The 18,933-nt window shown below is 27.5% G+C and overlaps 1 protein-coding gene across 1 annotated transcript in view; it reads right to left on the reverse strand.

Moving 5' to 3' along the window:
• The window catches only part of LOC142320294 (lachesin-like), an 884,028-nt gene that overhangs the window by 177,763 nt on the left and 687,332 nt on the right, over positions 1–18,933 (reverse strand). The window contains exon 3 of the mRNA XM_075358001.1: positions 10,239–10,439. Within this exon, the coding sequence (XP_075214116.1) occupies positions 10,239–10,439 (201 nt within the window). The remainder of the gene's footprint in view (positions 1–10,238; positions 10,440–18,933) is intronic.

Consider the following 18,933-nt stretch of genomic DNA (forward strand, 5'->3'; position numbering starts at 1 on the left):
TTCCAGTCTCTCTCTACGTAAAAGATGATTTGATTTTTTTGAGGTAAATTTGTGGAATAGAAAATTATCAATAAAAACTTTTTAAAAGAAAAAGTATTTCATCTAAACTCTTAGAAGTGTTTTGACATTCATATCTAATTAAATTTAACTAAAATTCATTATCTAATTACTAGAAGAATTTGTAGAATGAAAATCTGTAACTCAATAACGAAATTCAGTGACTAGTATCGTGAAACTCAGGATGTTTGATATATTTCTAGTCAAAGGACTAGTACTTCCATGGTAAAATGGATGCTTTATGTGTTTCATCCGGAATGTTTCAGTTCGAATTCCAATAACTCTGTTACTAATACTTTCCTTAAAAATATAATTTGTTAACGTAACAAAATTTCCAGATCTTGCTTCTAATCTTAATCCGTAAGCTTATTTGTTGAACTAATCGTCAAAAAGTTAAAACAATATTTTTATTTATAATTATTTTTATACTCAAGATGAGATAGATGTTTTCCTAGTAACAAATGTGTCTACCCACCTTATTAATTAGAATTAGAAATAAAATATTTTATAGCCAACATAACAAATAATATAAATTGTTTTTGCAATTATTTTCATTTCTTACCATTTAGTTAAAATATAGTTCTGATTACATTATTCTGAAATAAATTGATGTTTATGCTTTCAATCAATCACATACATTAGAGAAAATTGTCAAAAAAACACATACACTAAAAGAGTTAGATATTTTCAAATTTACATTTTTTTGTGCATGTCCTAAGAGAAATCAAAAGAAATATTTGGAAAACATTCATCCTCTAGTTACTTGGCCACAGGGAAGGCTGGTAAAAACCCCTCCCATTTGAGTTGAGAAAAATTGAATTGCAGAATATGAGATTAATGTCAGAGCTAAAGTATACGTAACGAAAAATACAGTTTGAATATGTATTAAATCTTTTAAAAAATACTCCCTTAATTAAATAAAATGACAGTTATTTTACTAAAAAGATAAATTCTTGATCTAAAAACAAGCAACTATACATTTTAATACATTTATGTACTCTTCAAGATAAACCTTAGTTTAAAGTTTTGATGTGCACTCGTTTTTCAAAATTACAGTCTACCAGGCGATGATGTAAATATTTCGTACGACACGTTGCTTTTAGGCCATGGATCAACTGGAGTAGATGTCAAATATATTTCTTAGTATACGTTTACTATAAACATTATTTACTAAGTTACTCAAATAACCTAGCTTGCTTTTCAGTAATTTATCTCGATTACTAATCTAAACTGATGTTAAAGAAATTGATGTGGATTTTAGCAAATTACTATTTATAATTCGTATTTTTTTTTACTTAAGAAAATAGTTCAATCTAACGCACAATATTCAAATACATTTGATCAAGGAATTTGGTTTGACAGTCAACAATCATCATGCTTCGACTGATCATTAGTTGAGTTGATAAATTTTGAGTTGGTCGCATTTTAAACAAATTAGAAAAAAAGAGACGTATATACTAAAATTTTATTAGAAGAAACAGATGGTTAACAGGTTTTTAAGGGAACAAACATACATTTTTTGTTAGGAGTGAAAAAGAAAGAAGGTATTATTAATATTATTTAGAATAATTATAAGATAAATAAAGCTTATTAATTTATTATCTAAGCAACAACAGGCTTACTACCGATTACAGACTTGATGATATATGAAGTTTTTACGTGGAAAATATGGCAAGCCTGCCCAGAACTTAAATCAGAAATATTCGGGCTGAAAAACAGAGATGTTATCCCACGGAGTCTACGGAGTTGTTACAGGATTAGATTTGTGCTCTACAGAAAGTAAAAGAGGATTGCATCAAACTATCTAAGAGTGAAACAAAATAAATATGCAGTTTAACTTACAGTTTTATAAACTTCAAGTTATTTCATGACAGGAAAAGAAGTTTCCTAAGAGCAGTAGTAAATTTTATTTATGATCTTTACGATCAAAATGTTGCTCGAGTTTAAAATGTACTTTATAAGGTAAGTTGTTTCATGTAGGTAAATCTGTATTTACCTATAAAATGTGTCCCATATAAAACGCAACCCATCAATCACTCATCCATGAAATTTTAAAAGTCAAGCTTACTCTCCTACTCGTTACTGAAATGGACTCGTTCAACATCTGAACATCGCGGCGACGCAGTAGAACACTACCGATAGTAACAGCAATGCAATCATGACGTTCAGTGTATTGCTAGAGACAAGATGGTGTTTTCGCTAGATGAACGTGTTTTCATTGTTGAGTCGTACTTCAGTACGAAATCAGTGGTTGCAGTGCAAGATTTGTTTCGCCATAAGTACCCAGATAAACCAGCTCCTAACAAAACATCAGTATTAAGGTTAGTTGCAAAATTTAGAGAGATTGGTTCTGTTAATAACAAGAAACACAAAAGATCTGCGTCAGTGTTGAATACAGATACAGTCACTGAAATCAAAGACCGATTACTCGCCTCGCCAAAGAAATCGATCAGACGTTTCTCTGCTGAAATTAATTTGTCTAAATCAACTGTTCATCGGGCAACCAAACAATTGCAATTACGACTTTATCGCATTCAAACGGTTCATCAACTTCTTGAGCCCGACAAAGAAAAGCGGCTACAATATTGTCAAAGGTTCCGTCGATTTCTGGGTGAGGGAATTAATGTTATCGATTCGTTATTTTTCACAGATGAAGCACGGTTTCATTTGGATGGCTACGTAAACAGCCAAAACAGTAGAATTTGGAGTGCTGAAAATCCCCACGTTTATCACAAAAACAATTACACCCGCAGAAGTTGGGCGTGTGGTGTGCAATATCGCGGAAGAAAATAATCGGTCTTATTTTTTTCGTGTACACCATTAATGCAGAACGATATCAGGATATTTTATTTCAGTTCATTGCACTCTTGGAAGAGGAAGACAGACACTGCAGGCTACAACATGACGGTGCGAAATCGCACTACGCAGGTTCAACTTCTGATTTCGTTGAGGAATTCTTTGGTAATCGTGTTGTCGGTCGAGGCTTGTGGCCACCAATATCTCCAGATTTGACTACGGCGGATTTTTTTCTACGGGGTTACCTCAAAGAAAAAGCCTACAGCAACAAACCACGAACACTTGAACGATTGAAAGTCAATATTGAACAAGCTGTATTAAATATCCAGCCACAAACTTTGAAAAAAGTTGCAAGAAACGCTGTAAAAAGAATTGAAGCTTGTATTCAAGAAGATGGCGGCCACTTCCAACATTTACTCTAAATGTAAGGTAATGGATGGTAATAATAAAAATTACATTTACATTTACACATGCCTTTTTATTATTTCAATACCTACCAATATAAGGTTGGGTTGCGTTTTATATGGGACACTCTATATATTAATACGAATATGTGTAGTTTTCATAGAATAGTAAATAAAAGCACCGCAATTACTAATTTCTATATTTTATTTATCCTCTATCAGGACACTTTTAAATTTTTATTTATTTAGTAATTACATGAAGAATTCTAATTAAAAACGATACCAACATTTTTTTAATGATAAATAACAAGATTATGATCTTTAAATAAGCTAAGTTTCAAATCTTAATTTCAGTTAACCTTTAAATTGAAATATATATTAAAAAAAATATTGTAAATGTCTATTTTTAATATATATGTTATACAAATGCGAATTATCAGTTACAACTCTGCTTCAGATTTTTTATTCCAAATTTATTAATTGAAAATATTAATTGTAACCACATTTATTTACCTTTTTTTTATAAATTTATTTTGAATGAATAAATTCAAAATATAAATTCATACAGGCCTTGGTATGCCTGTTAAATTACATTTACACATTATTTAAAATGAAAAGTGCATAAAAGTTTATTTATTTTATTAAAAACTTCTGATATTTTTTTTTTTGTTGTTATTGAATTATGATTTATGGTATATTTTTTTTTACAATGAGAAGTTAATAATAGATAAACAATTAATATATTTGAATAAAGAAAAAAATTAGATGAAGTCTGATTCGAACCGATATGCCTTCGGGAAGATCCAAATATTTTATTAATTAAAATTTTATTTGGCTATAATTCTGGAACGAATGAAAATAGTAACACTTATATTGTTGAAAAGCTCTCAATGAGGGCTTATTATTGCAGTTAAGAAAAAATACAAAATCCAAATTCTTTTGGATTTTGGGCTATTTTGGACACTTTTGGTTCAGTCGATTGCAATCAAAAGGATAGGTGGGCAACTAGATGCTGCAACTGTCCTAAATCCAAAATTTCAATATCTTACGGCTAATCGTTTTTGAGTTATGCGAGATACATACATACATACATACGTACGTACGTACAGACCACGCCTAAACTAGTCGAAATGGATTCAGGGATGGTCAAAATGGATATTTCCGTTGAAATCTGAAAACCAAAATATATCGCGATGACAATACTTCCTTTACTTCGTACAAGGATGTAAAAAGTAGCGTGAATTATTCAAATTCGTTGTGGCAAAAGGAAAAAAGAAATACTATTGATCAAATAAAAATTGTTGTATTTCTACTTTTATCATGTTATTCCGATATAAGTGCACTTTAAAGTGTATGTTAAATCATATAAACTACATTTGAAAGCGTTCTTTTCTCGTTTTACTTTACATTTCAATTCTCTGAACAAAATTGAAAAATAACTTACAATACGACACGTTATAAACTGAATATTGCTCGAATATCCATGCTAAACATCATTTTATCACGTTTTCTTGATGTTTGGTCAACTATATTTATTGCTTTTTACCGTCGATAACTAACAAAAACAGAAAAATAACTATATGATTTATCTAGTATTTCTAACATGTTTCACCAACTTTATTAGTTTTATTATTTATTTATCTATCTATTTGTTTTTGAGAATATACATTTATGTTTTCAAAAAAAAAATTATATATTTCTAATATTGTGCAGCAGTTTTTTTTAATGAACGAAATAAACCTATAATTTATCAATCAGAAAAAAAGCAAAATAAATATTTATTTAGTATTGATTATTTCTTCCACTTTTAAGTGGATACAGACAATACATTAATAAGTTTGAGTTTTACATTAAGTGTTAACTTAATCTCTTCCAGTATTTCTTAATGGCTCTGACACATGTAAAACATCTAAGTACTAGCATCATTAATCCAAGTACGTTCATTGAGAAGAAAGATTTTATTACTCAATTAGTTTCCATGTTGAACAGAGAAAATATTTCACTCTTAGAGCTGAATATAATTTATATTACGGTGCTCTTAACATATTTATTTGATACACTCTAATTATGTCAACACAATCACACTTCAGTTCTCTGTTTCTACAGTAGGTTCTATTGAAGTACTATTTATTATCAGAAATTGCTACACCAACTTTAAAATAAACTCTGGATTTTCATAACTAGTATATATTAATATTATATTTTATGTTGAAATATATTACACAAAAAAGAGAAGTCACGAAATTCACTTAAAAATTATTCTTTTTAAGTTATATATAGTAAAATTAAAAAAAAAAAAAATTAAAAAAAAAACAATTTTTTTAACTTTATCCAAAAAATTTTCAGATGCTAAATAAAAACAGTAGTATTATGATTTGTTAAATTTAGTGTAAACAATATTTTTCTGTACTTATACCCGATTACGCCAAACGTGTAATATTAATTATTAAATAGGTGTTCACTCCTCACTATAAGTATTTTTAAATTTCTTTTCTTCTAAAAACTTTTAAGATTGTGACAATTTTACAAAGGAATAATGTAATAATTTAAAGGTTATGGCTAGAAATTAAATTCTTGCCAAGTATCTATTCCTCGTAACTATAAGATATGAAGATCAAGATAGGCTAATAAGATAAAAGTTTTAACCATTATACCTGGTCGAGTCTAATCCTTGATAAAAGAACTTTGACAATTGATTAAACTAATATTAGAATTCATACTGCTTTTTCCTAAAAAAAAAATTGGATTAATTAGATTTTACTTTAAAAACAATTTAATCATTTATTTATATAAAATCTTTCCCATCTTTAAAAATTAACAATTATATATTTGTTTGAAGTTTAAAAGATGATAAATAATAAATAAAGACTATTATCAACATTTACCAAAAAAAAAAAAAACTAGATTAATTAGAAATGAAATTTTATTTACAATTCCGGATACGTAAGTTTATTTTAAAAAAAGACGAATGGAAAAAGGGTGGTAGTAAAATAATATAATAAAAATGAATTTGTGAAATAACATTTACAATATTCAAAATAAAATGAAATGGATCCCTTTTGGTCATAAATTTTATGATTCGTCAGCTGTGTAGTAAGTTTTTTACGAAGAAAGTTCTATTCTCCCTAAGGATAAAGTCGATAAAAAGTTTTTAAGTACATTCTTAGTGGAATAAGAAAATAAATAAAGGAAAGCAAAATTAAGCGCCCAATTATTGAACATATTTAAATTGAATTTTAGTAAAAAGGACTTAGTAAAATATAGCTAAACATTATACGTAGCAAATATGTATAGAATCTTTAACGGTTATATATTTTATCCAGGGGCTTAGTATGGTTTCTCATAAAAAGTCCCGTCTGCTCGTAGTGCAGCCTTTATGCACCATTAAAAATTCATAATCCTCGTACCCCACTCATTCCACAGTATCCCAGTATCATATTGCTTAACTGTTCTCTCCCCCCTACACCGATGCTTCATCACCCATCACTACAAACGGCGGGGTCAGCTTTGCATAATAGAGAGAAAATTTAATAAGTGTCATTACTTTTATAATAGAGCTAATTACGCTATCTGAATTTTATTATTAAATTAACGACTTTTATTACTATTATAGCGCTGCTTAACTTTAAACAAAGTTAAAGAATATTCGTATTCATTTGTCATTCATATAAGCTCACATATACACTTTTATAAACACACAAGTACGTAAAACTACTTCCACTTACAAAATTAAAATGTTGCGGATATTTTAGTGTTAGCTATTTAAAATTAACTACTATTTAGTTTATATATACAATTTCACGTATATAATTTTTAAAGGTACTTTAATCTTTATTTAACCTTATGTTTAATTAATTTTTTTGAAAAAAATGTTTATAATACATATCGTAATGGTAACATATTAATCATTAAACTTCTTTAAAATTCATTATTATTTGTGCTATTATTATTAAAAGGTTTTCTTATTCAACTGCTGTTTATATAGTACATTACATAATATATTTTTAATACCTAAGCCTACTACGATTATCAAGGGGAAAATGTACGTGTAAGCCATAATATTTTAAAGAAATTATTATATTGTTTAAAAACATTCGAATTTATATTGTATTTATAGTGTTCCTGAATTATCTAGTATTCCTTTTGGTTTTAATCTACTGCCCGAAATACATTAAATTTTATCATTTCGTCAAAATAAAAAAAAGTAATGTTTCCATCATTATGGTTTTTTTTTAACTTTGTCCCATGAAGTATATTTTTGAACTGAATCCCGTATATTTAACAATTATATAACTTTTTCTAGTATATAGTATATAGTATATATATATATATGTATTGGTGGTGGTGGTGATTATATATATATATGTATACATGCAGACATATTTATTTAATTATTTAATATATTTTAAGGGTAGCAAAGATACAGAATAATGTTTAAATAAATTAAAAAATTAATAAATAAAATATGTATAATACATTTTGTTTTAAAAAAGAACATGTCCTTGAAGAATATACAAACATAAATATAATTATAATAAAATGGAAACCTTATTGATAGTGGTTCTTAATAGCATATTTCAAAAAGAGCAACTCGGTGATCATTTTATAAAAGCAAGATATGAAAGATAAAGAAATTAATCTATCTTTGAAATGTGACAACAAAACACAAATTATGTGACAAATGAGTACATCGATTAAACTGCCAAATGGAAATGTATTCATTTAATTCGGATTTGTAAACCAGATGATCTTGGGTTCAATTCCCCTTTGGGTCACTGAATAATTTCCATTCATCACCCATCTTATTCATTCCCCTTACTGAGATACATTTGTTTGAGATCAACAATTAGAAATGAAGATTACTGTTTAATAATAAAGATATAAATTTATATGACTATACATAACATCTAAAATCACTTCGATATTCAAATTACTTTTTCTCAAAATTTTATAAAAAATAAATAACAACCCTTCATATGCATTCTGGCATTCCAGACGAACTTCACTCAAGCTTAGTATTTGTTAATGTGCATTTCCAATCTTGTTTTTATCGAATCACTGTTTCAAATTTTTTGTATTCCTTATAAACGTTATATAGGTAAATTTTTACTTTTAAGCCGATCCATATTTATTAAAAATCAAATTTGCAGTACTAAAATAAAGTTATAATAAAATAATTCTAAAAATGCTCTTAAAATCTAAAAGTAATACTCAACATATCCTCTTTATATTTCGACTTTTTGAAGTCTGTGCCAATAAGGTTTGTAGGGAATTGTTTAATAAACTCACTAAAAGATATTAAAGCGTAAACATAGAAATATAAAGTGATGTTTTTTTTGCGAATGATGTTAAGCCTAGCTTGAATTTAAACCTGACACCTACCAAATGAAAGGGTCAGACTCCAAGTCACCGCTACTAAAGGAGACTCCAAACACTACAAATTTAAAGGAAAAACAAACAGAAAATGTCGTTGGTTTTATTTTTATTTTGAAAAGTTTCTTTCATATGAAGAATGAAAGTAAAATTTGGAATGTAAAAAAATAAAAAGGAATCGACTGGAAGCATGTGATATGTGAGTGTGGTGGAAGGAAAACATTACGAGTTAGAAACAAAAGAAAAATAATGATCAGATGCCGTGGAAAGTGAGGGTAAAAAGAAATCTAATGTAGTCAAAAGAGAAAAATACTGAAGGTAGATGGTCACATAACAAGACAAAATGAAATCCTTTATATCGTATTCAAGGGAAAATATTTTTTTATAAAATAGAAAAAGAAAATTCGAAATAAAAATATTTTGAAAATAATATTAGAACTTAACATTCAGCTAATAAAAGGTTTCATGCAAATGAAATTGTAGCTTCTTATTAAAAATAAGAAATATTGGTTGCAGAAACATGTTATTAACGAATAAATGAGTATATATTAATTTTTTTAGTTGGAATATTTCGTGTGAAATGGATTTTAAGCGTACGAATAAGAAAACATTTTAGTAGTTGCGATTTAAATTTTAGTATTTTTTTCAAATCTTCATCTACAATACAGATAAATTTTCTTTTCCTAAAAAGGACAAGAAAATTTTGTTTTACAACTACAAAAAGTCTGATCCCTTTTCAAAATGTTAAAAATATATTTTCTAAAAATTTATTTTATTGTATACGTTTTAATTTTCTATGACAAGGTGAAGGTAATGCGTCTGAACAGTATATTTGCTTGTTTATATTGTTATTTAAAAAACGACTATCTTGATTGATATTCATTACCTATAAAATTATTCATCTAGATTACGGAAGCTAATTATTAATTATATGATATGAACTAAATAAAGTAGTAGTGATGTTAGATATTACTACTATTTTCTCCAACTTGTAAAACCAAATTTTTTTAAAACTTAAACGAATAATCAAATAAAACAATTTGAAAAAATCGTGCATTACGAATTATGTGATAATATGAGTAGTTTTTGCACAAAAATATTACGCATAAAATTCTATAAAATTAGGAATACAACATTTTTAGGAATCGCTAATTATTATTTTTTGAATCTCTATAGAGATTACTCTAAAATTTAAAGAAAAAAAAATGGCCATATGTTATAAACCAAATTAAGTAATATTTAAGAGACTAAACGGTTAGGTTTAAATAGACACTTTTACGTACTAGCGTTTGGTTTATAAAATATATTATCTTCATGTTCAACGAGTTCATCCTACTAATATGAATTAATAACTTACTCTATATTAATCCATATCTGCAATAAATCCCACTCTAATCGTTATTCCGATACTGAAAAACCTGAGCTCTGTAAAGGAATGAATTACAAATTTTTTTGGCTGTACAGTTACTCCTAGGTCAAACATAAGTTTTTACGATAGATCATTGGATAATGGCCGACGACGTTCCTGTGAATTTTTTTTTTTTTTTATGAAACTAAAAATAAATCATTCTTTCTCCTTAAGTTAATATAAATTAAATTTCTGCTTACCTAATATTTCAACAGTGTGAATTTGATCTCTTGTATCACCATCTCCAATTTGACAAACATAATCTCCAGCATCTTGTGGCATTACGTTGCCTATTTCAAGATTAAAACCATCAACAAGCCTGAATCTTGGGTCTCTTGTCACCATTATCTTATCAGCTGTCAACACCGCACTTCCTCTTCTCCACAATATAACAAAAGCACCTGAAAAAATGTGTAAAATATAAATAAATTAATTGCTGAATTCAAGCAATGTTTATCATAATGATAAATTACTTTCTTTTTTTTTACTTTTCCAACAGTTGTACAAAAGCGGGCTATTATAAAGAGGGAAAATAATGAGCGGCATTCACGATTTTGTTTTTCACATTATTTGGAATTTTTTTGGATTACGAAAATGCATGATAAAATATTTTTTTTATTCATGAATGTATCTCTACCTGTATTTACCTGAATTTAGCATTATGAATGAAGAAGTTTTAAATTCAAATTAATGAAATTTTGGGGGTGTTTTTTTTAATGAATTAGAGGTATATAATTTGAGTTCTGTTGATGAAAATAATGAAAATAGCGTCGAAGAAATATTATCAGATGTTTTACAATTTTCTTATATTTTAAAAGATGTTTCTAAAATATTTCGTGAGATTTTAAATTGTGAATTGTTTTTGGCTTTTCAAAAAGTATCATTGGAAATATCCATTAAAATAATTAATGAAAAATGATGAGATTTTTTAATTCGTAAATCTCAGACTAGAAATAAATTAATTGTAAAAATTGTTCTAGTTAAATTTTTAAACTCATCGATTTGATCTTTGTTTGTTACTACTATATCACTAATAATTTATGATGCATTCGTTTCTAATATTTTTTTTTTGTAGTTATTTTTAAGGCATGTTTTAATTGCTCAATTTCAAAATTGTATGTTTGTTGAATACATGTTTTAGTGATCATTCTTTTTTTTATAAAAAAGATGATTCTGGAACAAGTATGACTTTATCTACATGGAACTCAATGGACAATTCCATCTTCAACTCTCAAACTCATAGTTTCAAATGATAATCATAGTTTCATTTTTATTTCACCATCATATGAAATTCAAACTATTTAAATTAAAAGATAAAAGTGAAAATTAGTAATTCTTAAAAAACTCTTAGCATGCTTGGATAATGTTACATTTTTTAGATGCTTCAATCTCTTTCAGCAGACCAGTCAAGTATGGTCAAAGTCCCGTGTGTGAAAATAAATCGAGTAACGATGCAGATACTTGGTCAATTTCATATTTTATATAGGGATCCCGTTTTAATAACAGACGTATTGTTTTTATCCTACAACGAATTCTACAGGATTAATTCAGTAAGATATGAAACACTAGAATTCTATTAAAATGAAGTTGTGATACATTTTGTTCATCACATGTCTTCTTTTGATATGTAGTATAAAAAAAAAGCTCTACATTAATATGTTTAGACATAGAGTATTATGTCGAAAAAAAGTCTTACATTGAAATACAAAAGAAACTTCATGTAGGAGGAAAATGATCGAAGAAACGTTTAAGCTTGACAGAATATTTTAATTTAATTTTTTGCGTAGAGCTGAAGATCTACGTGGAATTATCAAAAATTATCTTATATTGAAATAAAAATCAAACTATTTAGAAGGAAAATGATCGAAGGAAAGTTTAAGCTTGAGAGAAAATGTTTTGATTTAATTTTTTGCATAGAGTTGAAGATGGAATTTTCCATAGACGTCCACGTAGATAGTCATACTTGCTCTTAAATAATTTTTTTGTAAAAAAATAATGATCACTAATTTTGAAAATAAATTCAAAACAAATGTCTGTTTTGAAAAATCGTAGATGTATGCGTACAAGTATATATTAAATAAATCATGAAAAATACTTGACAGGATGTGTTTTATACATTTATGCCTATGTATAAAATTTTGAGGCTCAAAAAACTCCGAACTACTACATCCGTTCATTGAAATTTGGATATGCATGTTCAAATTTGATGGAGATAGGTTGATTCGTTCCTGAGTCGTTATTGACCGATCAGAATCAGCTGATCTTGGCCGTACCACTTCTGAAGTATGAATATTTTTAGAGTTGTTACTGGGCGGCTTTGATGCGCTCCAATAAAAAATAATGCTAATCGAAAAAGTGTTTTGCGCATTAGATTACATTTTTATTCAGGATTCTTAAATACAATCATTCATAAACACATCATTCTTATCTATTTAATAAAATGAATTTGAATGTATGGAAGATGTCGAAAACCCCTATTTTAAGCATTACGGAGGTAGCGTCACCGCCTCTCTGTCAAATTGTCATACTTGCCAAAGGGGACGCTATAGATAATTTATAGCTAATATTTGATTTTTAATTTTAAGTAGAATTTTTGCTTTCTCTTTGTGCTTTTTAAATCTACTTTCTTTAGATTTCATTATTTTGTCGATGGATTAAGTATGTTTTAGTTTAGTTTATGTTTATGTTTAGTTTCATACTGTGTGATATAGGATGTATTTGACTTTTTTTTTTAAATAATATTATTATTTTTGTTACTAAACTACCCATCTTATGATCTGTAGTTTGCACGCGAATGCTACTGAAATTGAGCATTTGCTGTTCTAAATCGATCTGAATAAACTTGTTTCTTCTTCCTGTGGTTACAAAATACAAACTAAGTTTAATTACTTGAGTATATTATGAGTGCTTATAAGATAATTCGGTGCTTTATATCTCTTCTAAAATATGTAATATTTTCTGTACGTATGGTACACACACACACACATCACACATTCGTATATATGGTAACTATGTAATATTGTCTGTATGTATATTTACGCACGCAAACACACACACACACAACACACACAAAGTTAAAAATTTACATCCTTGAAATTATTATACCGATGGATATAAAAACACATTCTTCCTACAAATACAAATATATTAATAAAAATAAACTAATAATACACCACTGGTAATCATGTAATATATAATAATATAGTCAGAAATGTTATTATTAAAAACAGTTAAAAATTACTATAATAAAATTATGTACAACAAATTTATTTCATTTTTTAAATTAAAATTCTAAAATTAAATTATTCCCGTTAACAATGATTAATATCTTATTTGGTGCAATAAGGTACCTCTATAAGTGAAACCATAGTCCTGTGTTCTTTGTAAATAGAATTGGGTATTAATTCACTGCCCAACAAAATTATTAATTAAATTTCTTGTTATAACAATTAAACTTTAAAACAAACGTCTTATTTTACAATTATTTTAAAACAATAATTTAATTCTTAACGGAATTGTTCTTAAGGTATATCGCCAAATTAAAGAGAGACTAATAAGAGACAAATAATATATTTAATAACAGCAAATGTTACAATATTGAAATCATAAATCAAATGTTTTCATAAAGAGATGTTGAGAGGTGTTTGGAGGAGTGACAAAAGTGGAAGGGTAGATTGCAGGGTTTTCCCTCCTAGGGGGTTCAAAACGTGCAATTCGTATGAGCTTATATGAAATACTGTAGCAATCACAAAGGGGGTTCACACCACGACAAATTTATTATCAATGGGGGTTGATTAAAACCGAATCCAGTCGCTGTTGTTGGTGTGACTCTATTTAATTATAATTAACCGGCAGTTGTTTACATCCTCGTACGAAGCCAACGACCATATACGCATACTACGATACTCTCTCCGTTTTATATACATTCTCATTATGAATTTACTGAAGCTTGCTAAAATGTAAAGAAATAAACGTGAAAAGAGAGACGTAAATGAAACAAAGATTTCAAATTTATTCTTAGTAATAACAAGTAGGCCTCCAGTAATCTATGTACAAAGCAGAATCTCAGTAGGTGCTCATCTCGGTACGTAACAATGAGTTCGGTAAGACAGTGAAAGTTCAAAGATAAACAAGAAGCAAAAGTTAAATTTGTAGTACTCAATTTTCAACAATTTACACCTTTTGCTATTCAGATTGTCAAAAAGCTACTACTACTCATTCCTTAGTATATAACGTAATATAGCTAATTTACCAGGTAATATAATCTTTGTATGTATAAAATATATTTTACGTAAAACAAACATAATTAAAATCTGAAAATTACCCTTGTCAAATTAATTTATAAACGGATACAATTTTCATCTGGATGTACGTTACTTTATACAACTACACGTATTTTTTTACGTCACTTTTTTTTTGCTCAAGAAAAGTTTACTTTAAATTTTATGAAAACTGCAGCAAATCGCGATTGTTTTACACAAATTTTTATTTGTACTGTTAATAAGCACCATAAATTCGATAATATAATAACTATAATATTTCTACAAACATAATTAATATACAGATTTTGTCATTGTAATTTTCCAATTTTCAGTCTCTATTTTGTGAATGATTGGTCCCTTTATCTCTTCATTTCCCAAACTTAATTTTCAAAATGGTATGAAATTTAAAAATGTGTAAATATGTTTTCTAATATTTAAATTATTTTAACTATGTAGTTTACAATAACTTTAACAAGATTAAAAAATATACATAAACTGCAAACAATAAAATATTAGGCTTAAAATCCAATTTGATTTAGTTTATCTAAAAATATAGTAATTTAATATATGTAATATTCTTAAGGAGAAAATTAATTTTTACTAAGTGAAAGGTTCCCTTACCTTGTCGAAAAAATTAAACGTTAGCTTTAAACTATTCTATTCTTTCTTACGGCAGTAAATTGTGTAAAGCACTTTAGGTATAACAATCGCAAAGAGGTGATAGTTAAAGTTCCTTTCTCTAACTTTAAGATACTAACTCTCGGTCCTTCTGGTGAGCAATATGTAAGTTTAGAAATGAGATTGAATCATCAGCATTATTTCAGTAAATTTTAACTCGCAACTCGCTGAGAAAAAGGCAATAGGCTACCATTTCTATCCCGTCTTTCTATACTAAAACTAATTAGTTATCTGAGTAAAAAATGTAGATAATAATTCCAAAATTGGTTTATTTATTTTATGACGTCGCCTACAACAGTTTATAGCAATATATTCATAGAAGCTCATAATATAATGTTGAAAAGAACAATGTGGTGTAACTTTCTATACATTATACGTTTTTGTAACGGTTTATAAGTATGTTAAAGTTAACTGATTAAAGTCGGGTTCATGCTAATTTCCTCTCCCATAAGATAAACAATTCAAGATTTCTTACAACATTCCACTTATATCTTTTCTACCTGAATAACGATTGAGGTTCAAATCAAGTGAGAAAAAAATCACTGTGACATAAACATTTTAAGTAGACTGAAATAATATTTTAAATCGGTCTGATCAATGTTAAATTTTAATCTCACAAAATTTTATCGCGAATGGTCTAACAAATATTAATCTAACACATCTAAAACAAGATTGCAGTAAATTATTACGAATCATAAAAAATATTTAACAAATTTTAACTACTGGTGTTTGCACTAATACCACTCCGTTAAACATGACCTAATTTTTTTAATAAAAACGAGAAATCAGCTGAACTAATTCTATTCTTTAACTGATACACTAAAGTAATATTTCCACAGAGAGATTATTTCATTACATGGAATTGGTTATGTGCAGAAGCTTTATTTACTGATGTACAGTAGAACGTTAATCCAGTTAAACAAAGTAAAGTAAAAGTATATAAATGAACAGTATTATCAGTGAATCGAGACATAAACAATAGAAAACATTTAACAATTTGTTCAATGAAAAACTAATTCATTGTTTAAAGAATTGATTTTAACAAATAAACTCACTCAAAAAAGTTACAATTCATGTAATGTTTTACAAATTATTAAAACATATTTAGTATTAATTAGGGTATAAATAATGCAAAAAATAAAGGTTTCAATAATGCAATCAAGTGCAATTTTATCATGTTAAATCATTAATTAATATTTGAAAATAAAATTAAAGTAGAATGATTTGTAAATGATGGAAAAAATTGTTAATTTTTAATATTCTACTATAAATTAGAGTTATAGATAATCAAGTATTTTCTTAGCTACATTCTGCTAAATTGCAAGCGTAAATAGAGAAGTATTACTATCATAGACTATATATTTTGGTTGTACTTAATTTAATCGTATTATGGTTGTCTAATGCTATCTAATGACTGTCTAATAAAAATGTATGTCTAATATCACGATCTAATTGTTTAAATCAGCCATTTATATATAAACAAATATATTAAAGTATTTTTTTTTTTTTTACAAGCAGTTATCAGATTGACCAGCACCACTTTTAATTATTATTTTGCGTGCGCTAACATTGCTTCGATTAAGATATGTAAATAAAACATTTGATTCCAGCAACATTAAAACATACTACGACTCAGCCGATTGAAACGAGACTGCTAGGTCTGAGTAATCAGTGGAAACAGAAAAACATTGTACAGGACCCGAAGAATGGGCAAGGATGGAAAATGAGAAGGGGCAGACTGACAGATGTAAATAATTATTCATCATGGAGAGGTGAAAATTCTTCTAGAGTTATACGGTAATCAAAAGTAAATAAGTATAATTTTTTTAAATTATCTATATAAAATATAGAATGCCCATGAAGTTTTATTATGGCCTTGTTTTTCTTAATGAATCTGTCTTTCATTATGACGAAAAATAACAAAAGAAGCGCAAAAATCAGATCGGTAAGAAACTCTGTTGATGCACAAGAATCCATTGTAATGTGGTCCGTAGACTCAAAGACAATTTTTGGGAAACTGACAGTGTTCTAGAATGCCCCCGCTCCACTAAACCATCCTATTCAAAATAAAATTATTATAGTTACCCAGTACAAAATCTTGAAGAATCATGGTAAGACCTTAAGGCGGATTTTACAGAATAATGATTCTCAATGAGAAGTTGAAAAAGGGTCTCTATTTGTGCTCGCTAATGTAGAATTGCTTCATGGGTACTGCTATACAACACTTTTTGGACTACATAGAATGTTTTTCGTAAATTTATAATATTTAAACGTTTTATTAAAATAATATTTTTTAACCAAATACATGGGTTTGTTATTAATGAAAATTCCATTGAAATTATTAATTACTGAATTACTAAGTAGAATATTTTGAAGTAGTAAAACAATAACTTTTCGGGAAGAATGTATGTTTAGCTTTTTTCAGGTTAATTGTACCGGATTAAACATAACAAAATGCAGTGGATCTACTGTAATCTGTCAAAAGGTAGAACCAAGGAATCTCATATACGAATAACACAATTGATATTTCAAAATAATGCAGTACGTTAATAACAAAAATTTGAACTAATTAAAAAATTAACCCAAAAAAATATTTATATAGTTTTATATCACTAATTATGTCCAACAGACAAATAATAAAAATAAATGAATGACAGTGTATCAGACAATAAAACTAAAAACTGTAAAAACGAATTAAGAAGTTTCGTACTGTGTACATATTTTCATATTTACTTCCTTTTACTACGTAAAGGAAGTATTGTGATGGCAAAAAATTTCGGTTTCCAGAATACAACGGAAATATAATTTTTCGTTAAATATAATATAATTTTGACCATCCCTAAATGCATTTTAACTAGTTTCGGCGTCACTTCTGTACGTACTTAATTACCTCGCATAACTCAAAAACGATTAGGCGTAGGATGTTGAAATTTTGGTAGGACCGTTGAAACATCTAATTATGCACCTCCTCTTTTGATTGCAATCAACTAAACCAAAGGTGCCCAAAAAAGCCTAAAATTAAAAAAAAATTGGATTTTGGTCTCTTTCTTAAACTGCAGTAATAATCTCTCATTGAGAGCTTTTCAACAATATATAAGTCGTACTTATTTTCATTCGTTCCAGAGTTATGGCTAAATAAAATTATAATTAATGAAATGTTTTGATCGTAGGGGAAGGAACCTTGGTTCGGATCAGATTTTATCACCTTTTTTTTAACTTTTTTCTTTTTAATTTAAATATATTCATTTACTAATAAACCTCTACTAATTAACATTTAGTAATTAACCTTTCATTGTAAAAAAAAAAATTTGTGATGAATACTAATTCAATAATAACAACAAAAAAAAGAAGAAAAAATATTAGAAGTTTTTAATGAAATAGGATCTTATGTACTTACTTTAAAAAAAAAAATTGTAAATGTAATTTTATAGGCGTACAAGGAAGTCATGTGTTGCACACATCTGATTTTTTATTTATGTTTCAAAAAGAAAATGATCAAGGAGAATGGAAAGATTTTGGTTTTTAAGGATTACTAGTTCATATTTAAACACTTTAAAATGTATTTCATCTGGAGATAAAATCAAGTTAGATTTAGGCGTTGGCCAACTTTTGCTTTAGTTTTCTTTAAGAAAAGTTGACATTTTGAAATATAATTGCTAAGGTTACCAGCAAACTTATTAATAATAAGTATTGTATTTTACTTTAACTATTAAAAAAATAATTTTTGGATAGTACAGAGATCTTTCAGTGAATAATAGCATCAATAGTATTACACATTGATAGTAGGAAGCAATTGCCTGAGGTAGGTATCAATCCTCGGGGGCGTAAAATGAGAACAGACTAGGATAAACAAACTTTTAATAATAAGAAATATAAAGTAACTAAAATTTAGGAGCTCTACTTTTACCTCAAGTTGACTGTGCTGGAAAAACATAATTTTTTTTATAACAGTTAT

Source organism: Lycorma delicatula, chromosome 2, assembly GCF_047948215.1.
Source record: "Lycorma delicatula isolate Av1 chromosome 2, ASM4794821v1, whole genome shotgun sequence".
Lineage (NCBI taxonomy): Eukaryota > Metazoa > Arthropoda > Insecta > Hemiptera > Fulgoridae > Lycorma > Lycorma delicatula.